The sequence below is a fragment of the Elephas maximus genome, chromosome 19, assembly GCF_024166365.1.
Source record: "Elephas maximus indicus isolate mEleMax1 chromosome 19, mEleMax1 primary haplotype, whole genome shotgun sequence".
Taxonomy (NCBI): Eukaryota; Metazoa; Chordata; class Mammalia; order Proboscidea; family Elephantidae; genus Elephas; species Elephas maximus.
Genome location: NC_064837.1, coordinates 15,072,630 through 15,090,885, shown reverse-complemented (window position 1 = coordinate 15,090,885; position 18,256 = coordinate 15,072,630). Strand labels below are relative to the sequence as shown.

The window sequence follows — 18,256 nt, the reverse complement described above, 5'->3', positions numbered from 1 at the left end:
CATTCACATTATTTGCATGGTCCCACTCCACACAGGCATTCCAGGCAGTTTATTTGCGTTATTAGCAAACTGCCAATCCCCTTGGTGAGCCACAATCACCTTATTTGCATAGTCCCACCCAATCATTTGGTGGAATATACAAGACCATGGTGAGAACGGCCATATAGAAGTGATCCATCGCTTGGTCATGACAAAAGAAATAGGAAGCAGTGGCACAGTGGTTAAGAACTTGGCTGCTAACCAAAAGGTTGGCAGTTCAAATCCACTAGCTGCTCTTTGGAAACCCTATGGGGCAGTTCTACTCTGTCCTATAGGGTCGCTATGAGTCGGACTCAGTGACGGTAGATTTGGTTTGTTTTTTTTTTTTAATATGATACTGAGACAAACAGCTCATCAGAGCCCCCTAAAATCAGCTTCACTTTAAATCTACATAGTTAAAGCAGCACTTTTCTTGTTGCAGAAATTCTTGAAAGTAGTTTATATCTTGTTGTACTGTTTATAACATAGTAATTAACCAACAAAAACCCAAACTCACTGCTGTCGAGTCCATTCCAACTCATAGTGACCCCACAGGGTTTCCAAGGCTCTAAATCTCTGTGGAAGCAGACTGCCACATCTTTCTCCCACGGAGCCACCGGTGGTTTTGAACCACCGACCTTCCGTTAGCAGTTGATCACTTTAACCACTGTGCCACCAAGGCTCAGTGTAGTGATTAGCACGTGTTAGTAGTTCAAGTTCTTCATTTGCCCATTCCCTAACCCTGTACTGAGAGTTGACAGTATGCCAGATACTATGGTAAGACTGCAGAAAGGAAAGGCACAGATCTTCCCATGAAGTAATTCATAGTAGGGTGGAATGAGCAAGTAAGAGAACGATTAGAATGCAAGGTGATAGCTATAATTATGCAGAGTGCTATAGGAGCACCTAAAATGTGCTTTCAACCCTGACCTGAAGACCAGGGATGTTTCATTGTGTAGAAGGTGCGTAGAAGCTGAGTCTGCAAGAATGTGTTCAGTCTTGTTAGCCAACTACAAAAGAAAATGAAGGCGTTCCAGGAGGAATAAAGACACAGAGGCATAAGAAAGCGTGATGATTTCCCAGAAATACAAGTTAACTTTTTATATTATAAGGTATGAGTGGAGAATGGTGGAGAGTTGAGACTGGAGTAGTAGGCTGCAGCTTGATCATTGAAAGAAAAATGTAGTATTCTCTTTTTCTCAAAGTAGGGAAGTCTGATGCATTTTATATAACATTCCAATCTAAATGGTTAAAAATATTTCAACAGTTAGTGGGTCAAGTATTAGTGTTTTTCCAGAATGCTTCATTATCTTACAAGTATAGAAGATTAAAGTATTAGTATGCTTTTGAATAACTCCTACATGTATTTGTATTAAAATGAACTATTTGACCCTTGTGCTTTAATTTCCAGAGACTGCTTTGTATAAATCCACCCCTGTTTGAAATCTATCAAGTCTTGTTAAGTCCAACACAACATCATGTAGCACTTATAGGACTAAAAGGACTTATGGTATTAGAACTACCTAAAAGATGGGGGAAGAACTCTGAATTTGAAGGTGGAAAATCAAAAGTGAATTGTAGGTAAGTTGTATTTCCATTTAGTGCATATTTATATAATTTGTACTACCAGTGAGTCTTGATACTGTGCTACTATTGAAACTTTGTTGTTGTTCTTGTGCAGTCTAGTCAATCCTGACTCATAGCGACCGTATGTGACAGAGAGAACTGCCCCATAGGGTTTACTAGGCTGTAATCTTTACAGCAGCAGATTGCCAGATCTTTTCTATGAAGCCGCTGGTGGGTTTGAACCGCTGAACTTTAAGTTAGCAGCCAAGTGCTTAACTGTTACGTCTCTAGGGCTCCTGTGGCTTCCTGTGATTTTAATGTTTATAGTGTATGTAAAATTATACTTTTATTTTTGCCTGAGTTATCACATTGATGTCTCATTGAAAAAAAGTCAAGCCATTTTTTTAATTAGGTAGAAATAATAATTTTAAAAGCAGTTATTATCTATGAGTCAAAAAGTTTATTCGTAAGTTTATCTAGGTTTTGTTTTTATATCATTTTCTTTTTCAATAAACCCAGAAACGTGTGAGTCTGAAAGATCTACTGAAAGGAATTTAAGGTAGAAACCCAGGTTTCAAGTTTAGCTCTACAACTTTTAGGTTGGGTCCCCTTAAACCATTTCTAAATCTGTTTCCTAATCTCCAAAACAGGAATAATATTATCTGCCCTTCTACTTTCTTCATAAGGTTATTAAAAGCATCAAGCAAGAGGTCTAAAAACACTGGTGAAATACATAAAATACCCAGTAATTTAGAAAATATGTTTACAGTATTTTGATTCTTTGGTATTGATTAAATAGATGCTTTTATTTTTTAATGTTATCTCAGCAAGATTTAAGAGAAAGAAATTTAAAGGAAAGAACACAGGGTCTTTAAATAGATTTTCCTTTAGAAAACTTTTCATCCAAGTTCTACAAAATGTTTTAGAAAATTGTTGTCTTTGTTTTAGTACCACTCCAATTGCTGAGAGATTTTTCACCAGTTCTACCTCTCTGACTCTAAAGCATGCTGCCTGGTACCCAAGTGAAATGCTGGATCCCCACATAGTGCTGTTAACATCAGACAATGTAATAAGGTAAATTCTATCTTTATCTCTCTTGTAGCTTTGTGGGTAGGAAGGTTCTGTTCTGTTTGCCAGTTAACACCTTAAGGCACCATCAAATGAGTCATTGAAAGTTGGAATATTTTTACCTGATGCCTGTTGTAACTTACTCTCATTCCATAAGAATCACCAAACTACTACTACTGCTAATTCCTCCCAATTAGTCTCCCTGCCTCCAGTGTTTCGTTTCCTAGTCTGACCTGCAAAGTTGTTGTTAGGTGCTGTCGAGTCGGTTCGGACTCATAGCAACCCTATGCACAACAGAACTAAACACTGCCTGGTCCTGCGCCATCCTTACCATCCTTGCTATGCTTCAGCTCATCGTTGCAGCCACTGTGTCGATACACCTCCTTGAGAATCTTCCTCTTTTCCGCTGACCCTGTACTCTGCCAAGCATGATGTCCTTCTCCAGGGACTGATCCTTCCTGACAACATGTCCAAAGTTTGTAAGACACAGTCTCGCCATTCTTGCTTCTAAGGAGCATTCTGGTTATACTTCTTCCAAGACAGATTTGTTCGTTCTTTTGGCAGTCCGTGGTATATTCAATATTCTTCACCAGCACCGTAATTCAGAGGCATCAGTTGTTCGGTCTTCCTTATTCATTGTCCAGCTTTCACGTGCATATGATGAGATTGAAAATATCATGGCTTGGGTCAGGCGTACCTTAGTTTTCAAGGGGACATCTTTGCTTTACAACACTTTAAAGAGGTCCTTTGCAGCAGATTTACCCAATGCATTGCGTCGTTGGATTTCTTGGCTGCTGCTTCCATGGCTGTTGATTGTGCATCCAGGTAAAATGAAATTCTTGACAACTTCAGTCTTGTCTCTGTCTGTGATGATGTCACTTACTGGCCCACTTGTGAGGATTTTTGTTTTATGTTGAGGTGCAATCCATACTGAAGACTGTGGTCTTTGATCTTCATTAGTAAGTGCTTCAAGTCCTCTTCACTTTGAGCAAGCAAGGTTGTGTCATCTGCATAACTCAGGTTGTTAACGAGTCTTCCTCCAATCCTCATGCCCTGTTCTTCACATAGTCCAGCTTCTTGGATTATTTGCTCAGCATACAGATTGAATAGGTATGGTGAAAGGATACAACCCTGACACACACCCTTCCTGACTTTAAACCAATCAGTATCCCCTTGTTCTGTCTGAACAACTGCTTCTTGATCTATGTCCACGTTCCTCATGGGCACAATTAAGTGTCCTGGAATTCCCATTCTTCGCAGTGTTATCCATAATTTGTTATGATCCACATAGTCAAATACCTTTGCATAGTCAATAAAACACAGGTAAACATCTTTCTGGTATTCTCTGCTTTCAGCCAGGATCCATCTGACATCAGCAATGATATCCCTGGTTCCATGTCCTCTTCTGAAACTGGCCTGAATTTCTGGCAGTTCCCTGTTAATATACTGCTGCAGCCGTTTTTGAATGATCTTCAGCAAAATTTTACTTGTGTGTGATATTAATGATATTGTTTGATAATTTTCACATTCAGCTGGCTCACCTTTCTTGAGAATAGGTATAAGTATGGATCTCTTCCAGTTATTTGGCCAGGAAGCCGTCTTCCATATTTCTTGGCATAGAGAAGTGAGCCTCTCCAATGCTGCATCCATTTGTTGAAACATCTCAGTTGATATTCCTTCAATTCCTGGAGCCTTGTTTTTCTCCAGTGCCTTCAGAGCAGGTTGGACTTCTTCCTTCAGTACCATTGGTTCCTGATCATATGCTCCCTCTTGAAATGGTTGAACATTGACTAATTCTTTTTGGTATAGTGACTCTATGTATTCCTTCCATCCCCTTACTTGGTATCTCTTACCTTCTCACTTAACTTTAGGAGCCATGGTAATGGCCAGGGATCTCTTTCATGCCCCTCAAAGGCTGAAGATAACTGGGCATATTATACCATAGTTCTTTCGTTGTTTTGCTCCCGTAAACTTATCTTCATCAGAAATTTCCAGTTAAGAAGTAGGTACCATGTAGTATTCGCATGCTCTGCAAACCCTAGGATATGGTATGTCAGATTTCCCCAAGAATTTCCTTACCTTGATGACTTGTTTCTTCAACACATGGATCATTCAGCCAGGAAAGGAGACACCAGCCTCCCTTTATTACAGACACCCCAAATCTGGCTGAGTGATTGATTCTCTTGTAGCCTTCCCTGTTTACCCACTGGGTTCTGGAATTAAGGATAAAGAAGAGGGGAGGGAGTACCCTTCCATTACAAACATTGTACTGTATTCCTAAGGACTCTTGACACCTTCTCGCTTCTTAGTCTTTCTTTTGTATGGGATGGAAAAGGAGATTCCCAGGCTCTGGTAGCCTCTAGTCTACTTTCTGTCTTTATGAATTTGCCTATTTTAGATATTTCACATGAGTGAAGTCATACAATATTTGTCCTTTTGCATCTGTCTTATTTCACGTAGCGTAATGTTTTCAGATTATCCCTGTTGTCATATGCATGAAAACCTCATTTCTGTTTTTGACTGAATAATCCATTATATGTATGTATCACATTTTATCCATTTATCTGTTGAATGCTACAGTGAACATTGGTGTATATGTATCTATTTGAGTCTGTGCTTTCAGTTCTTTTGGATATATACCTAGGAGTGGAGTTGCTGGGTCATACAATTCTATGTTTAACTTTTTGAGCAACCACCAGACTGTTTTCCACAACAGCTGTACCATTTTACATTTCCTTCAGCAAAGCACAAGCGTTACAATTTCTCCACATCCTCACCAACACTTATTATTTTCCTTTTTTTAAATAGTAACCATCCTAGTGAGTGTGAAGTAGCATCTCATTGTGGTTTGATGTGCGTTTCCCTAATGACTAAAGGAGTCTCTGGCTGGTGCAAGTGGTTAAACACTGGACTACCAACTGAAGAGTTGGCAGTTCAGACCCATCCAGAGATCCCTCGGAAGTAAGGCCTGGTGATCTGCTTCCGAAAGGTCACAGCCTTGAAAACCCTACGGAGTGCACTTCTACTGCGCACACTTGGGGTTGCCATGAGTCAGAATCAACTTGCCAGCAATTAACAAAATAACGACAGTGACTAATGCTGTTGAACATCTTTTCATGTGCTCATTGGCCATTTGTTTATCTTTTTTGGAGAAGTGTCTATTCAAGTCCTTTGCCCATTTTTGAATTGAGGTGTTTGTCTTTTTGTTGTTGACTTCTAAGAGTTCTTTATATATTCTGGATATTAAACTATTATTGGAAAAATGATTTGCAAATACTTTCTCCCATTCTTCAGGTTGTCTTTTCATAGTGTCCTTTGATGCAGAGAAGTTTTTAATTTTGATAAAGTTCAGCATATCTATTTTTTCTTTTGTTGCTCACACTTTTGATGTCATATCTAAGAATCCACTGCCAAATCCGAGGTCTTAAAGATTTTTTTTTTTTTTTTAAGATATACCCCTGTGTTTCTTCTAAGAGTTTTACAGTTTAAAAGCTTTTATATTTAGGTCATTGATCTATTTTAAGTTAGTTTTTATGTATGGTGTGAGGTAGGTGTCCAGTTACATTCTTTTTGCGTGTGGAGATCCAGTTGTTCCAGCACAGTTTATTGGATAGACTATTCTTTAATTGCTGAATGGACTTATCACCATTGTCAAAAATCCATTAGCCGTAGATGTATGGATTTATTTCTAGATTCTCAATTCTATCCCATTGGTCCATATGTCTATCCTTATACCATGCTGTAGCTTTGTAGTAAATTTTGAAATTGGGAATTATGAGTCCTCCAACTTAGTTCTTTTTCAAGATTGTTGTAGCTATTTGGGACCTCTTGAAATTCCAAATGAATTTGCGGGCCGGCTTTTTCCTTTCTGGGAAAAAGGCTGTTGCGATTTTTATAGGGATTGCATTAAATCTGTAGATCACTTTGAGTAGAACTGACATCTTGACAATATTGTCTTCCAATCCATGAACACAGTATGTCTTTCCATTTACTTAGGTCTTCTTTAATTTCTTTCAGTAATGTTTTTGTGGTTTTTAATGTACAAAAGTCTCCTTGGTTAAATGTATTCCTAGGTATTTTATTCTATTAGGTATTATTGTAAATGGAATTGCTTTCTTAATTTCCTTTTAGGATTGCTCATTGCTGGTATATAGAAATACAGCTGATTTTTGTGTGTTAATCTTATACTTGGCAACAGTGCTGAATTTGTTTATTAGCTGTATTTGTTTCTTGTGGATTCTTTGGAATTTTCTATATCTAGATTATGTCGTCTGCAAATAAAGATAGTTATACATTTTCCTCTCCAATTTGGATGCCTTTTTTTCCCTTGGCTAACTGCCCTGGCCAGAACATCCAGCACAGTGTAAATAGCAGTGGTGAGAGCTGGCATCGGCATCCTTTCCTTACTCCTGACCTTAGGAGAGAAGCTTTCTGTCTTTCACCATTGACTATGGTGTTAGCTGTGAGTTTTTCTTAAACGCCCTTTATCGTGTTGGGGAATTTCACTTCCTTCCCAAGTTTTATGAGTGTTTTTATCATGAAAGGATGATGGATTTTGTCAAGTGCTTTCCTCCATCAATTGAGATGATAATGTGTTTTTTTTTTTCCTTCATTCTATTAATGTAGTACATTATTACATTGATTGATGCCCTTATGTTGAGCCACCCTTGCCTTCCTGGCATACATGTCACTTGGTCGTAACGTATAATCCTCGTAATTTGCTTTTAAATTAAGTTCGAAGGCTCTTTTTAAAATATTAGGTAGTTAATAATTCTCTTTTCCTCCATTTTGCATCCTGTTGGCAGTTTGAGGGGAATAGGAGATTTCTACTCAGTGCCCTCTTACACTTTTCCTTTCACTGATCCCTAACACAGTATTACTGTCTAGTTCTTATTTTTTGAGAGCAGGGCTCATAATAAATACCTTTGTGTACTCTAAGGTCGGAAATGATTGTAGGTACCTAGGAAGACCTCAATGAATATGTATTCAGTTGTATCAAATTATCATTAAAAACATTCATTAAATACTTCTGCAGCATCGAATGATAATCCAACAATCAAGTTAAAAAATTTTAGTGGGGTTGGACAAAAATAAGTGATTCATTTGGTGAAGACTTTATAAGGGACATCGAATTTCTAGTATTTATATTATTAGCCTCTTGAAGATTCTTTCGCTCCTAACAGTAGTCATATATGCTGTGAAAATTTGAATTATCTTAAATTGAAATGATTTTGGTTAAATTTTTTTTCAGTTTTTACTTGCCCTTGAGAAAATAGGAATGACATGGTACTTGGTCTTCATTTAACAGAAACATGTATAGACAGCAGGCTGAATGCCACTCTACCAGCCAGTTGGTATATAAAGAAGAGTAAGACCTGGTTTCTTCTCTGATGGGGCTTGGTGTCTAGGCTGAGACAGATAGGTAGAATTGAAGAGAAGCTAGCAAGCTTAGGGGCAGTGGTGAGATGACTAGGTAAGGCGAGTATAACCTTGAATAAGAGCTCAGGATGGAAGAGATGAAGGTGCGGTGGTATAGAGTAGGCTGATACAGAATTTTGGTAAGGATAGAGAATATTTCCTGAGGTCACAAGGACGACTCACTCTTAAGTTGTTAAAGAACAAGTGACGGGGCGGAGCCAAGATGGCGGACTAGGCAGACGCTACCTCGGATCCCTCTTACAACAAAGACACGGAAAAACAAGTGAATCGATCACATACATAACAATCTACGAACCCTGAACAACAAACACAGATTTAGAGACGGAGAACGAACTAATACGGGGAAGCAGCGATTGTTTCCAGAGCCTGGAGCCAGCGTACCAGTCAGGTACGGCACAAGCACAGAGAGCTGCTCCACCCCCCTGAACTAACCGCGGGAGGGGGACCAGCCGGTTCTACGGGCGGCGTGGGACGCAGCCGGTAGGAGAAGTCCCCGGGAGGCAGTGACTGGTCTTGGAGCAGAAAGAGCAGCGTCCGAGCCGGGGAACCATCCCACAGGGATTTGGACTGGACGCAGCGGATTTTCTGGAAAAACTAGTTTCCCAGTGATGGCTCGGAGACAACAATCCATATCAAACCACTTAAACAAGCAGACCATGACAGCTTCTCCAACCCCCCAAACAAAAGAATCAAAATCTTTCCCAAATGAAGATACAATCTTGGAATTATCAGATACAGAATATAAAAAACTAATTTACAGAATGCTTAATGATATCACAAATGAAATTAGGATAACTGCAGAAAAAGCCAAGGAACACACTGATAAAACTGTTGAAGAACTCAAAAAGATTATTCAAGAACATACTGGAAAAATTAATAAGTTGCAAGAATCTATAGAGAGACAACATGTAGAAATCCAAAAGATTAACAATAAAATAACAGAATTAGACAACGCACTAGGAAATCAGAGGAGCACACTCGAGCAATTAGAATGCAGACTGGGACTTCTGGAGGACCAGGGAATCAACACCAACATAGCTGAAAAAAAATCAGATAAAAGAATTAAAAAAAATGAAGAAACCCTAAGAATTATGTGGGACTCTATCAAGAAGGATAACCTGCGGGTGATTGGAGTCCCAGAACAGGGAGGGGGTACAGAAAACACAGAGAAAATAGTTGAAGAACTCCTGACAGAAAACTTCCCTGACATCATGAAAGACGAAAGGATATCTATCCAAGATGCTCATCGAACCCCATTTAAGATTGATCCAAAAAGAAAAACACCAAGACATATTATCATCAAACTCACCAAAACCAAAGATAAACAGAAAATTTTAAAAGCAGCCAGGGAGAAAAGAAAGGTTTCCTTCAAGGGAGAATCAATAAGAATATGTTCTGACTACTCAGCAGAAACCATGCAGGCAAGAAGGCAATGGGACGACATATACAGAACACTGAAGGAGAAAAACTGCCAGCCAAGGATCATATATCCAGCAAAACTCTCTCTGAAATATGAAGGCGAAATTAAGATATTTACAGACAAACACAAGTTTAGAGAATTTGCAAAAACCAAACCAAAGCTACAAGAAATACTAAAGGATATTGTTTGGTCAGAGAACCAATATATATCAGATATCAGCACAACACAAGGTCACAAAACAGAACATCCTGATATCAACTCAAATAGGGAAATCACAAAAACAAACAAATTAAGATTAATTAAAAAAAAAATACACATAACAGGGAATCATGGAAGTCAATAGGTAAAAGATCACAATAATCAAAAAGAGGGACTAAATACAGGAGGCATTGAACTGCCATATGGAGAGTGATACAAGGCGATATAGAACAATACAAGTTAGGTTTTTACTTAGAAAAATAGGGGTAAATAACAAGGTAACCACAAAAAGGTATAACAACTCTATAACTCAAGATAAAAACCAAGAAAAACGTAACGACTCAACTAACATAAAGTCAAGCACTATGAAAATGAGGATCTCACAATTTACTAAGAAAAACGCCTCAGCACAAAAAAGTATGTGGAAAAATGAAATTGTCAACAACACACGTAAAAAGGCATCAAAATGACAGCACTAAAAACTTATTTATCTATAATTACTCTGAATGTAAATGGACTAAACGCACCAATAAAGAGACAGAGGGTCACAGACTGGATAAAGAAACACGATCCATCTATATGCTGCCTACAAGAGGCACACCTTAGACTTAGAGACACAAACAAACTAAAACTCAAAGGATGGAAAAAAGTATATCAAGCAAACAATAAGGAAAAAAGAAGAGGAGTAGCAATACTAATTTCTGACAAAATAGACTTTAGACTTAAATCCACCACAAAGGATAAAGAAGGACACTATATAATGATAAAAGGGACAAATGATCAGGAAGACATAACCATATTAAATATTTATGCACCCAATGACAGGGCTGCAAGATACATAAATCAAATTTTAACAGAATTGAAAAGCGAGATACATACCTCCACAATTATAGTAGGAGACTTCAACACACCACTTTCGGAGAAGGACAGGACATCCAGTAAGAAGCTCAACAGAGACACGGAAGATCTAATTACAACAATCAACCAACTCGACCTCATTGACTTATACAGAACTCTCCGGCCAACTGCTGCAAAATATACTTTTTTTTCTAGCACACATGGAACATTCTCTAGAATAGACCACATATTAGGTCATAAAACAAACCTTTGCAGAGTCCAAAACATCGAAATATTACAAAGCATCTTCTCAGACCACAAGGCAATAAAACTAGAGATCAATAACAGAAAAACTAGGGAAAAGAAATCAAATACTTGGAAACTGAACAATACCCTCCTGAAAAAAGACTGGGTTATAGAAGACATCAAGGAGGGAATAAGGAAATTCATAGAAAGCAACGAGAATGAAAATACTTCCTATCAAAACCTCTGGGACACAGCAAAAGCAGTGCTCAGAGGCCAATTTATATCAATAAATGCACACATACAAAAAGAAGAAAGAGCCAAAATCAGAGAACTGTCCCTACAACTTGAACAAATAGAAAGTGAGCAACAAAAGAATCCATCAGGCACCAGAAGAAAACAAATAATAAAAATTAGAGCTGAACTAAATGAATTAGAGAACAGAAAAACAATTGAAAGAATTAACAAAGCCAAAAGCTGGTTCTTTGAAAAAATTAACAAAATTGATAAACCATTGGCTAGACTGACTAAAGAAATACAGGAAAGGAAACAAATAACCCGAATAAGAAATGAGAAGGACCACATCACAACAGAACCAAATGAAATTAAAAGAATCATTTCACATTATTATGAAAAATTGTACTCTAACAAATTTGAAAACCTAGAAGAAATGGATGAATTCCTGGAAAAACACTACCTACCTAAACTAACTCATTCAGAAGTAGAACAACTAAATAGACCCATAACAAAAAAAGAGATTGAAACGGTAATCAAAAAACTCCCAACAAAAAAAAGCCCTGGCCCCGACGGCTTCACTGCAGAGTTCTACCAAACTTTCAGAGAAGAGTTAACACCACTACTACTAAAGGTATTCCAAAGCATAGAAAATGACGGAATACTACCCAACTCATTCTATGAAGCCACCATCTCCCTGATACCAAAACCAGGTAAAGACATCACAAAAAAAGAAAATTACAGACCTATATCCCTCATGAACATTGATGCAAAAATCCTCAACAAAATTCTAGCCAATAGAATCCAACAACACATCAAAAAAATAATTCACCCTGATCAAGTGGGATTTATACCAGGTATGCAAGGCTGGTTTAATATCAGAAAAACCATTAATGTAATCCATCACATAAATAAAACAAAAGACAAAAACCACATGATCTTATCAATTGATGCAGAAAAGGCATTTGACAAAGTCCAACACCCATTCATGATAAAAACTCTTACCAAAATAGGAATTGAAGGAAAATTCCTCAACATAATAAAGGGCATCTATGCAAAGCCAACAGCCAATATCACTGTAAATGGAGAGAACCTGAAAGCATTTCCCTTGAGAACGGGAACCAGACAAGGATGCCCTGTATCACCGCTCTTATTCAACATCGTGTTGGAAGTCTTAGCCAGGGCAATTAGGCTAGACAAAGAAATAAAAGGTATCTGGATTGGCAAGGAAGAAGTAAAGTTATCACTATTTGCAGATGACATGATTATATACACAGAAAACCCTAAGGAATCCTCCAGAAAACTACTGAAACTAATAGAAGAGTTTGGCAGAGTCTCAGGTTATAAAATAAACATACAAAAATCACTTGGATTCCTCTACATCAACAAAAAGAACACCGAAGAGGAAATAACCAAATCAATACCATTCACAGTAGCCCCCAAGAAGATAAGATACTTAGGAATAAATCTTACCAAGGATGTAAAAGACCTATACAAAGAAAACTACAAAGCTCTACTACAAGAAATTCAAAAGGACATACTTAAGTGGAAAAACATACCCTGCTCATGGATAGGAAGACTTAACATAGTAAAAATGTCTATTCTACCAAAAGCCATCTATACACTTAACGCACTTCCGATCCAAATTCCAATGTCATATTTTAAGGGGATAGAGAAACAAATCACCAATTTCATATGGAAGGGAAAGAAGCCCCGGATAAGCAAAGCAATACTGAAAAAGAAGAAGAAAGTGGGAGGCCTCACCTTACCTGACTTCAGAACCTATTATACAGCCACAGTAGTCAAAACAGCCTGGTATTGGTACAATAACAGGCACATAGACCAATGGAACAGAATTGAGAACCCAGATATAAATCCATCCATGTATGAGCAGCTGATATTTGACAAAGGACCAGTGTCAGTCAATTGGGGAAATGATAGTCTTTTTAACAAATGGTGCTGGCATAACTGGATATCCATTTGCAAAAGAATGAAACAGGACCCATACCTCACACCATGCACAAAAACTAACTCCAAGTGGATCAAAGACCTAAACATAAAGACTAAAACGATAAAGATCATGGAAGAAAAAATAGGGACAACCCTTGGAGCCTTAATACAAGGCATAAACAGAATACAAAACATTACCAGAAATGATGAAGAGAAACCCGATAACTGGGAGCTCCTAAAAATCAAACACCGGTGCTCATCTAAAGACTTCTCCAAAAGAGTAAAAAGACCACCTACAGACTGGGAAAGAATATTCAGCTATGACATCTCCGACCAGCGCCTGATCTCTAAAATCTACATGATTCTGTCAAAACTCAACCACAAAAAGACAAACAACCCAATCAAGAGGTGGGCAAAGGATATGAACACACATTTCACTAAAGAAGATATTCAGGCAGCCAACAGATACATGAGAAAATGCTCTCGATCATTAGCCATTAGAGAAATGCAAATTAAAACTACGATGAGATTCCATCTCACACCAGCAAGGCTGGCATTAATCCAAAAAACACAAAATAATAAATGTTGGAGAGGCTGCAGAGAGATTGGAACTCTCATACACTGCTGGTGGGAATATAAAATGGTACAACCACTTTGGAAATCTATCTGGCGTTATCTTAAACAGTTAGAAATAGAACTACCATACAACCCAGAAATCCCACTCCTAGGAATATACCCTAGAGATACAAGAGCCTTCATACAAACAGATATATGCACACCCATGTTTATTGCAGCTCTCTTTACAATACCAAAAAGTTGGAAGCAACCAAGGTGTCCATCAACGGATGAATGGGTAAATAAATTGTGGTATATTCACACAATGGAATACTATGCATCGATAAAGAACAGTGACGAATCTCTGAAACATTTCATAACATGGAGGAACCTGGAAGGCATTATGCTGAGTGAAATTAGTCAGAGGCAAAAGGACAAATATTGTATAAGACCACTATTATAAGATCTTGAGAAATAGTAAACCTGAGAAGAACACATACTTTTGTGGTTACGAGGGGGGGAGGGAGGAGGGTGGGAGAGGGTTTTTTATTGATTGATCAGTAGATAAGAACTGCTTTAGGTGAAGGGAAAGACAACACTCAATACATGGAAGGTCAGCTCAATCGGACTGGACCAAAAGCAAAGAAGTTTCCGGGATAAAATGAATGCTTCAAAGGTCAGTGGAGCAAGTGCGGGGGTCTGGGGAACATGGTTTGAGGGGACTTCTAAGTCAATTGGCAAAATAATTCCATTATGAAATCATTCTGCATCCCACTTTGAAATGTGGCGTCTGGGGTCTTAAATGCTAACAAGCGGCCATCTAAGATGCAGCAATTGGTCTCAACACACCTGGAGCAAAGGAAAATGAAGAACACCAAGGTCACACGACAACTAAGAGCCGAAGAGACAGAAAGGGCCACATGAACCAGAGACCTACATCATCCTGAGACCAGAAGAACTAGTTGGTGCCCGGCCACAATCGATGACTGCCCTGACAGGGAGCACAGCAGAAGACCCCTGAGGGAGCAGGAGATCAGTGGGATACAGACCCCAAATTCTCATAAAAAGACCAAACTTAATGGTCTGACTGAGACTGGAGGAATCCCGGCAGCCATGCTCCCCAGACCTTCAGTTGACACAGAACAGGAACCATCCCCGAAGACAACTCATCAGAAATGAAAGGGACTGGTCAGCGGGTGGGAGAGAGACGCTGATGAAGAGTGAGCTAATTATATCAGGTGGACACTTGAGATTGTGTTGGCAACTCTTGTCTGGAGGGGGGATGGGAGGATAGAGAGAGAGGGAAGCCGGCAAAATTGTCAAGAAAGAAGAGACTGAAAGGGCTGACTCCAGAGGGGGAGAGCAAGTGGGAGTAGGGAGTGAGATGTATGTAAACTTATATGTGACAGACTGATTGGATTTGTAAACGTTCACTTGAAGCTTAATAAAAGTTATTAAAAAAAAAAAAAGAACAAGTGAAATAGGCTACTTTGTTGGTACTAGTAAGATCTTTGTCAAAGAAATGATTGACCTGTTAGGAAAATTCTTGAGTAGGAACCGACTAGATGGAAAGGAGAGGGTCATTCTGGGGAATAAAAGAATTTTAAATGGTGATTTTCTTCTCTTTTGATTGCTAGAATTTATTCTCTACGTGAGCCCCAGACACCTGCTAAGGTAATTGTACTTTCAGAAGCAGAAGAGGAAAGTTTAATACTTAATAAAGGGTAAGTTTTTATGTGTGCTATGAAATGTTTTGTTTTTTAACTAATTTATTGAGATTATCCATGCAGTTTTAACAGAGACTGCAAAGTTTTCCAGAGGTGACTTTAGCATGCTTTTGGTAATGTGAGAAGTAAGCAATGTGAATAACAAGAAGATGAAAACTATAACTACTATTGTGAACTTTTTTCAAGAAAGTTCTAAAATTCGAGCAGATTCCCTGTGTGACTTGGATAAGAGAATAAATTATACAGTGGGAAAATTCCAGAAGAGGTGAAAGGTGAGAGTGTTGGACTAAAGGCCTACCAGCTGTTCACTTGTGTGGGAAAGGCAGATTGCTGAACTCCCAGACCGGCACCTAGTATCCCAGAACCTGGAGTGGAACATAGCACTTCTGACTCTCCTGTGATGCTGGCTTTTTTTTATGTTTTCTTACCCACTATAGGCACAAGTTCCTGGCTACTTTGACTACTAACGCGTCTCCTTTTGAACGCACAAACCCCACTCCTCTGGCCTCCTGATCAGTATTTCTGGTGATTACCACACATGATCACCAAGTCTATGCATGTAGAGTGAAGCTTTTAGTAGCAGTATTTCTGGAAGTTCGTTAGTTCTTTTCATGTCTCTGCGGTGGTCATATCTAATAGTCTTGTTTATTTTTGTTACTCTAATCTTTATTCCCTCAATATTTTATACATAACTATTTTGTATTTAACAGTTTCAGTACCTGAAGTCGTTAGGGGGAATCTAAATCTGTGTTCCTTGTTTTTCCTAACTCAATCATGGTGGCTTGTCCTACTGTGATTGCTGATCTCTAGTTGTGAACTTATATTTGCTTGATTTGGCAACATTGAGATCCTGAATCGGGGGTGTGTTCCTCCAGATGGGATTTGCATCTGCTCTGCTTCTCCTGGGAGCCAGGTGTTGCTGCGGACCTCGGACCACCTTCATTTTCTTCAGTGGTCCCAGTACTGAAAGTTTCAGTTAAATGATTTGAATGTCTTACAGCATCAGCTTCTTAAATCTCGATGTATCCATCTTCACAAATGGGAAATACCTACCCCTGAGGGGTACATCCTGTTCTTCAGTCTTGCAAAAGTGTTTTCCCCTACAAAGTGCTTCCATAGCTGACCGACCTCCTTTTGACAAACAGTTGTCTACATGAGAGATAATAGAGCAAATGCCGTTGTTAAGAGCTTTGGCTCTGGTGTCAACACACCTGCTTTCTAATCTTGTCTCTGCCATTTGCCAGTTGTGGACATCTGGGCAAGTTATTTAGTTGTATGAAGCTTCATTTCCCTGACTGTAAAATGGGGGTAATAAAAGTGCTTATTTCTTATGATTATCGTACAGAATAATATAATGCATGGGACCAATATTTTACAAAATAAAAAATTTTAGCATAGGGCTTAGCACTATTAATTATTATCTACTATCGTTATTAGATGGAAACCCTGGTGGCATAGTGGTTAAGAGCTACGGCTGCTAACCAGAAGGTCAGCAGTTCGAATCCACCAGGTGCTCCTTGGAAACTCTGTGAGGCAGCTCTACTATGTCCTGTATGATCACTATGAGTCGGAATCGACTCGACAGCAATGGGCTTGCCTTCCCCCGCCCCGGCTTATCATTATTAGATATATTACAGTATTTATTAAGTTCCAGTCAAGTTTTGATGGCTTAGGAACCATTTAGTTCTTTTTAAGTTAATTTCTGTGGCTGTTTTTTCCCGTTCATTGTCTTTATTTTTTAGTTTAACTTAGAGGCAGTTCTTCCATCGTAGTTTTTGGGGTTCCTGATGTTTTTGCCTTTTTCTATTATATACCTTTCCATGTAACAAACTAGAATAATATACCTACCATACCTTCAGCTATATGAAATTGAGAGAATTCTTTGGGAACCTTTTTATCTTACCCGTGTTCATTAATCTTCTATTGAATTGGAATCTTTTTGGGTAACTGATTATATTAAAACTTAAACTAAAAACAACAGGGTTTTATAGTTTGTCTTTCCTTATTATGGAGCCTCGGTGGCACCAGTGGTTAAGCGTTTGGCCACTAACCAAAAGGTCAGTAGTTCAAATCCACCAGCTGCTCCTTGGAAACCCTATGGGGTAGTTCTGCTCTGTCTCATAGGGTCACTATGAGTCGGAATCAACTTGACAGCAATGGGTAGGTATGGGTGAGTTCCTTATTATAAAGGTAATGTGTATTTATTGTAGAAAATTAGAGAAAAGATAGAAAAAGTATTAAGAAGAAAATGGACATCTTTTGTAATCCCTTATAGTCTGTTCTTAATATAGCAGCCAGTGTGATACTTTAAGAATACATCAGATCGTTCTACTTCCCCACTCTCCATGCCCCATTGGCTCCCAGCCTTTGCCGTGGCCACAGGGGCCGACAGATCTGGCACCTGACGGCCTCTTCAGCGTCATTCCTCCCACTGTCCCCAGGCTCTCTGAGTTCCAGCCGCCTTGGCTGCTTGCATTCCTCAGACACATCAAGCACCTTCACGTCTTAGAGCCTTTCCATTTGCTCTTCCCTCTGCCTCGATTGCTCCGTCCCCAGATAACCACAAGACCGGCTCCCTTACTTGCTTTAGATCTTTGCTCAAATATCACCTTCTCAGAATCCTTCCTGAGCACCCAACCCAAAGCAGCCCCTACATCTCTGCCCTCTTATCCTACTTTATTATTTTTCATAATACCATGTTCTGACATTAGGCTGTGTTTTTCTTTATTGTCTGCTTATTATACTTCTTTCTCACTAGAGGACAGGTCCTTTGTTTAATTCACTGATATGTTCTAGCACTTAGAACAGTGCCTGGCACAGAGCAGGTGCTTAGTAAATATTTGTAGCGTGAATGAATCCCGCTGCTCAGAAATAGCTATTGATGTTTTCACATGTTTTCTTCCAGTTTCTTTTTTCTGTTTATGCATGTCTGTATGTGTATTTGGCGGGGGGGATATCTCTATTTAAATTATTTAAAATTGAATTAGCAGTATATAATTTT

General features: G+C 38.7%; 1 protein-coding gene across 4 annotated transcripts in view; it reads left to right on the top strand.

Annotated features, from left to right (window-relative positions):
- NUP88 (nucleoporin 88) overlaps positions 1 to 18,256 on the top strand; it is a 71,070-nt gene that overhangs the window by 1,485 nt on the left and 51,329 nt on the right. For all 4 annotated transcript variants that reach the window (XM_049861027.1, XM_049861028.1, XM_049861030.1 and 1 more), the window contains exons 2-4: positions 1,430 to 1,599; positions 2,533 to 2,658; positions 15,166 to 15,252. In XM_049861027.1, the coding sequence (XP_049716984.1) occupies positions 1,430 to 1,599; positions 2,533 to 2,658; positions 15,166 to 15,252 (383 nt within the window). The remainder of the gene's footprint in view (positions 1 to 1,429; positions 1,600 to 2,532; positions 2,659 to 15,165; positions 15,253 to 18,256) is intronic.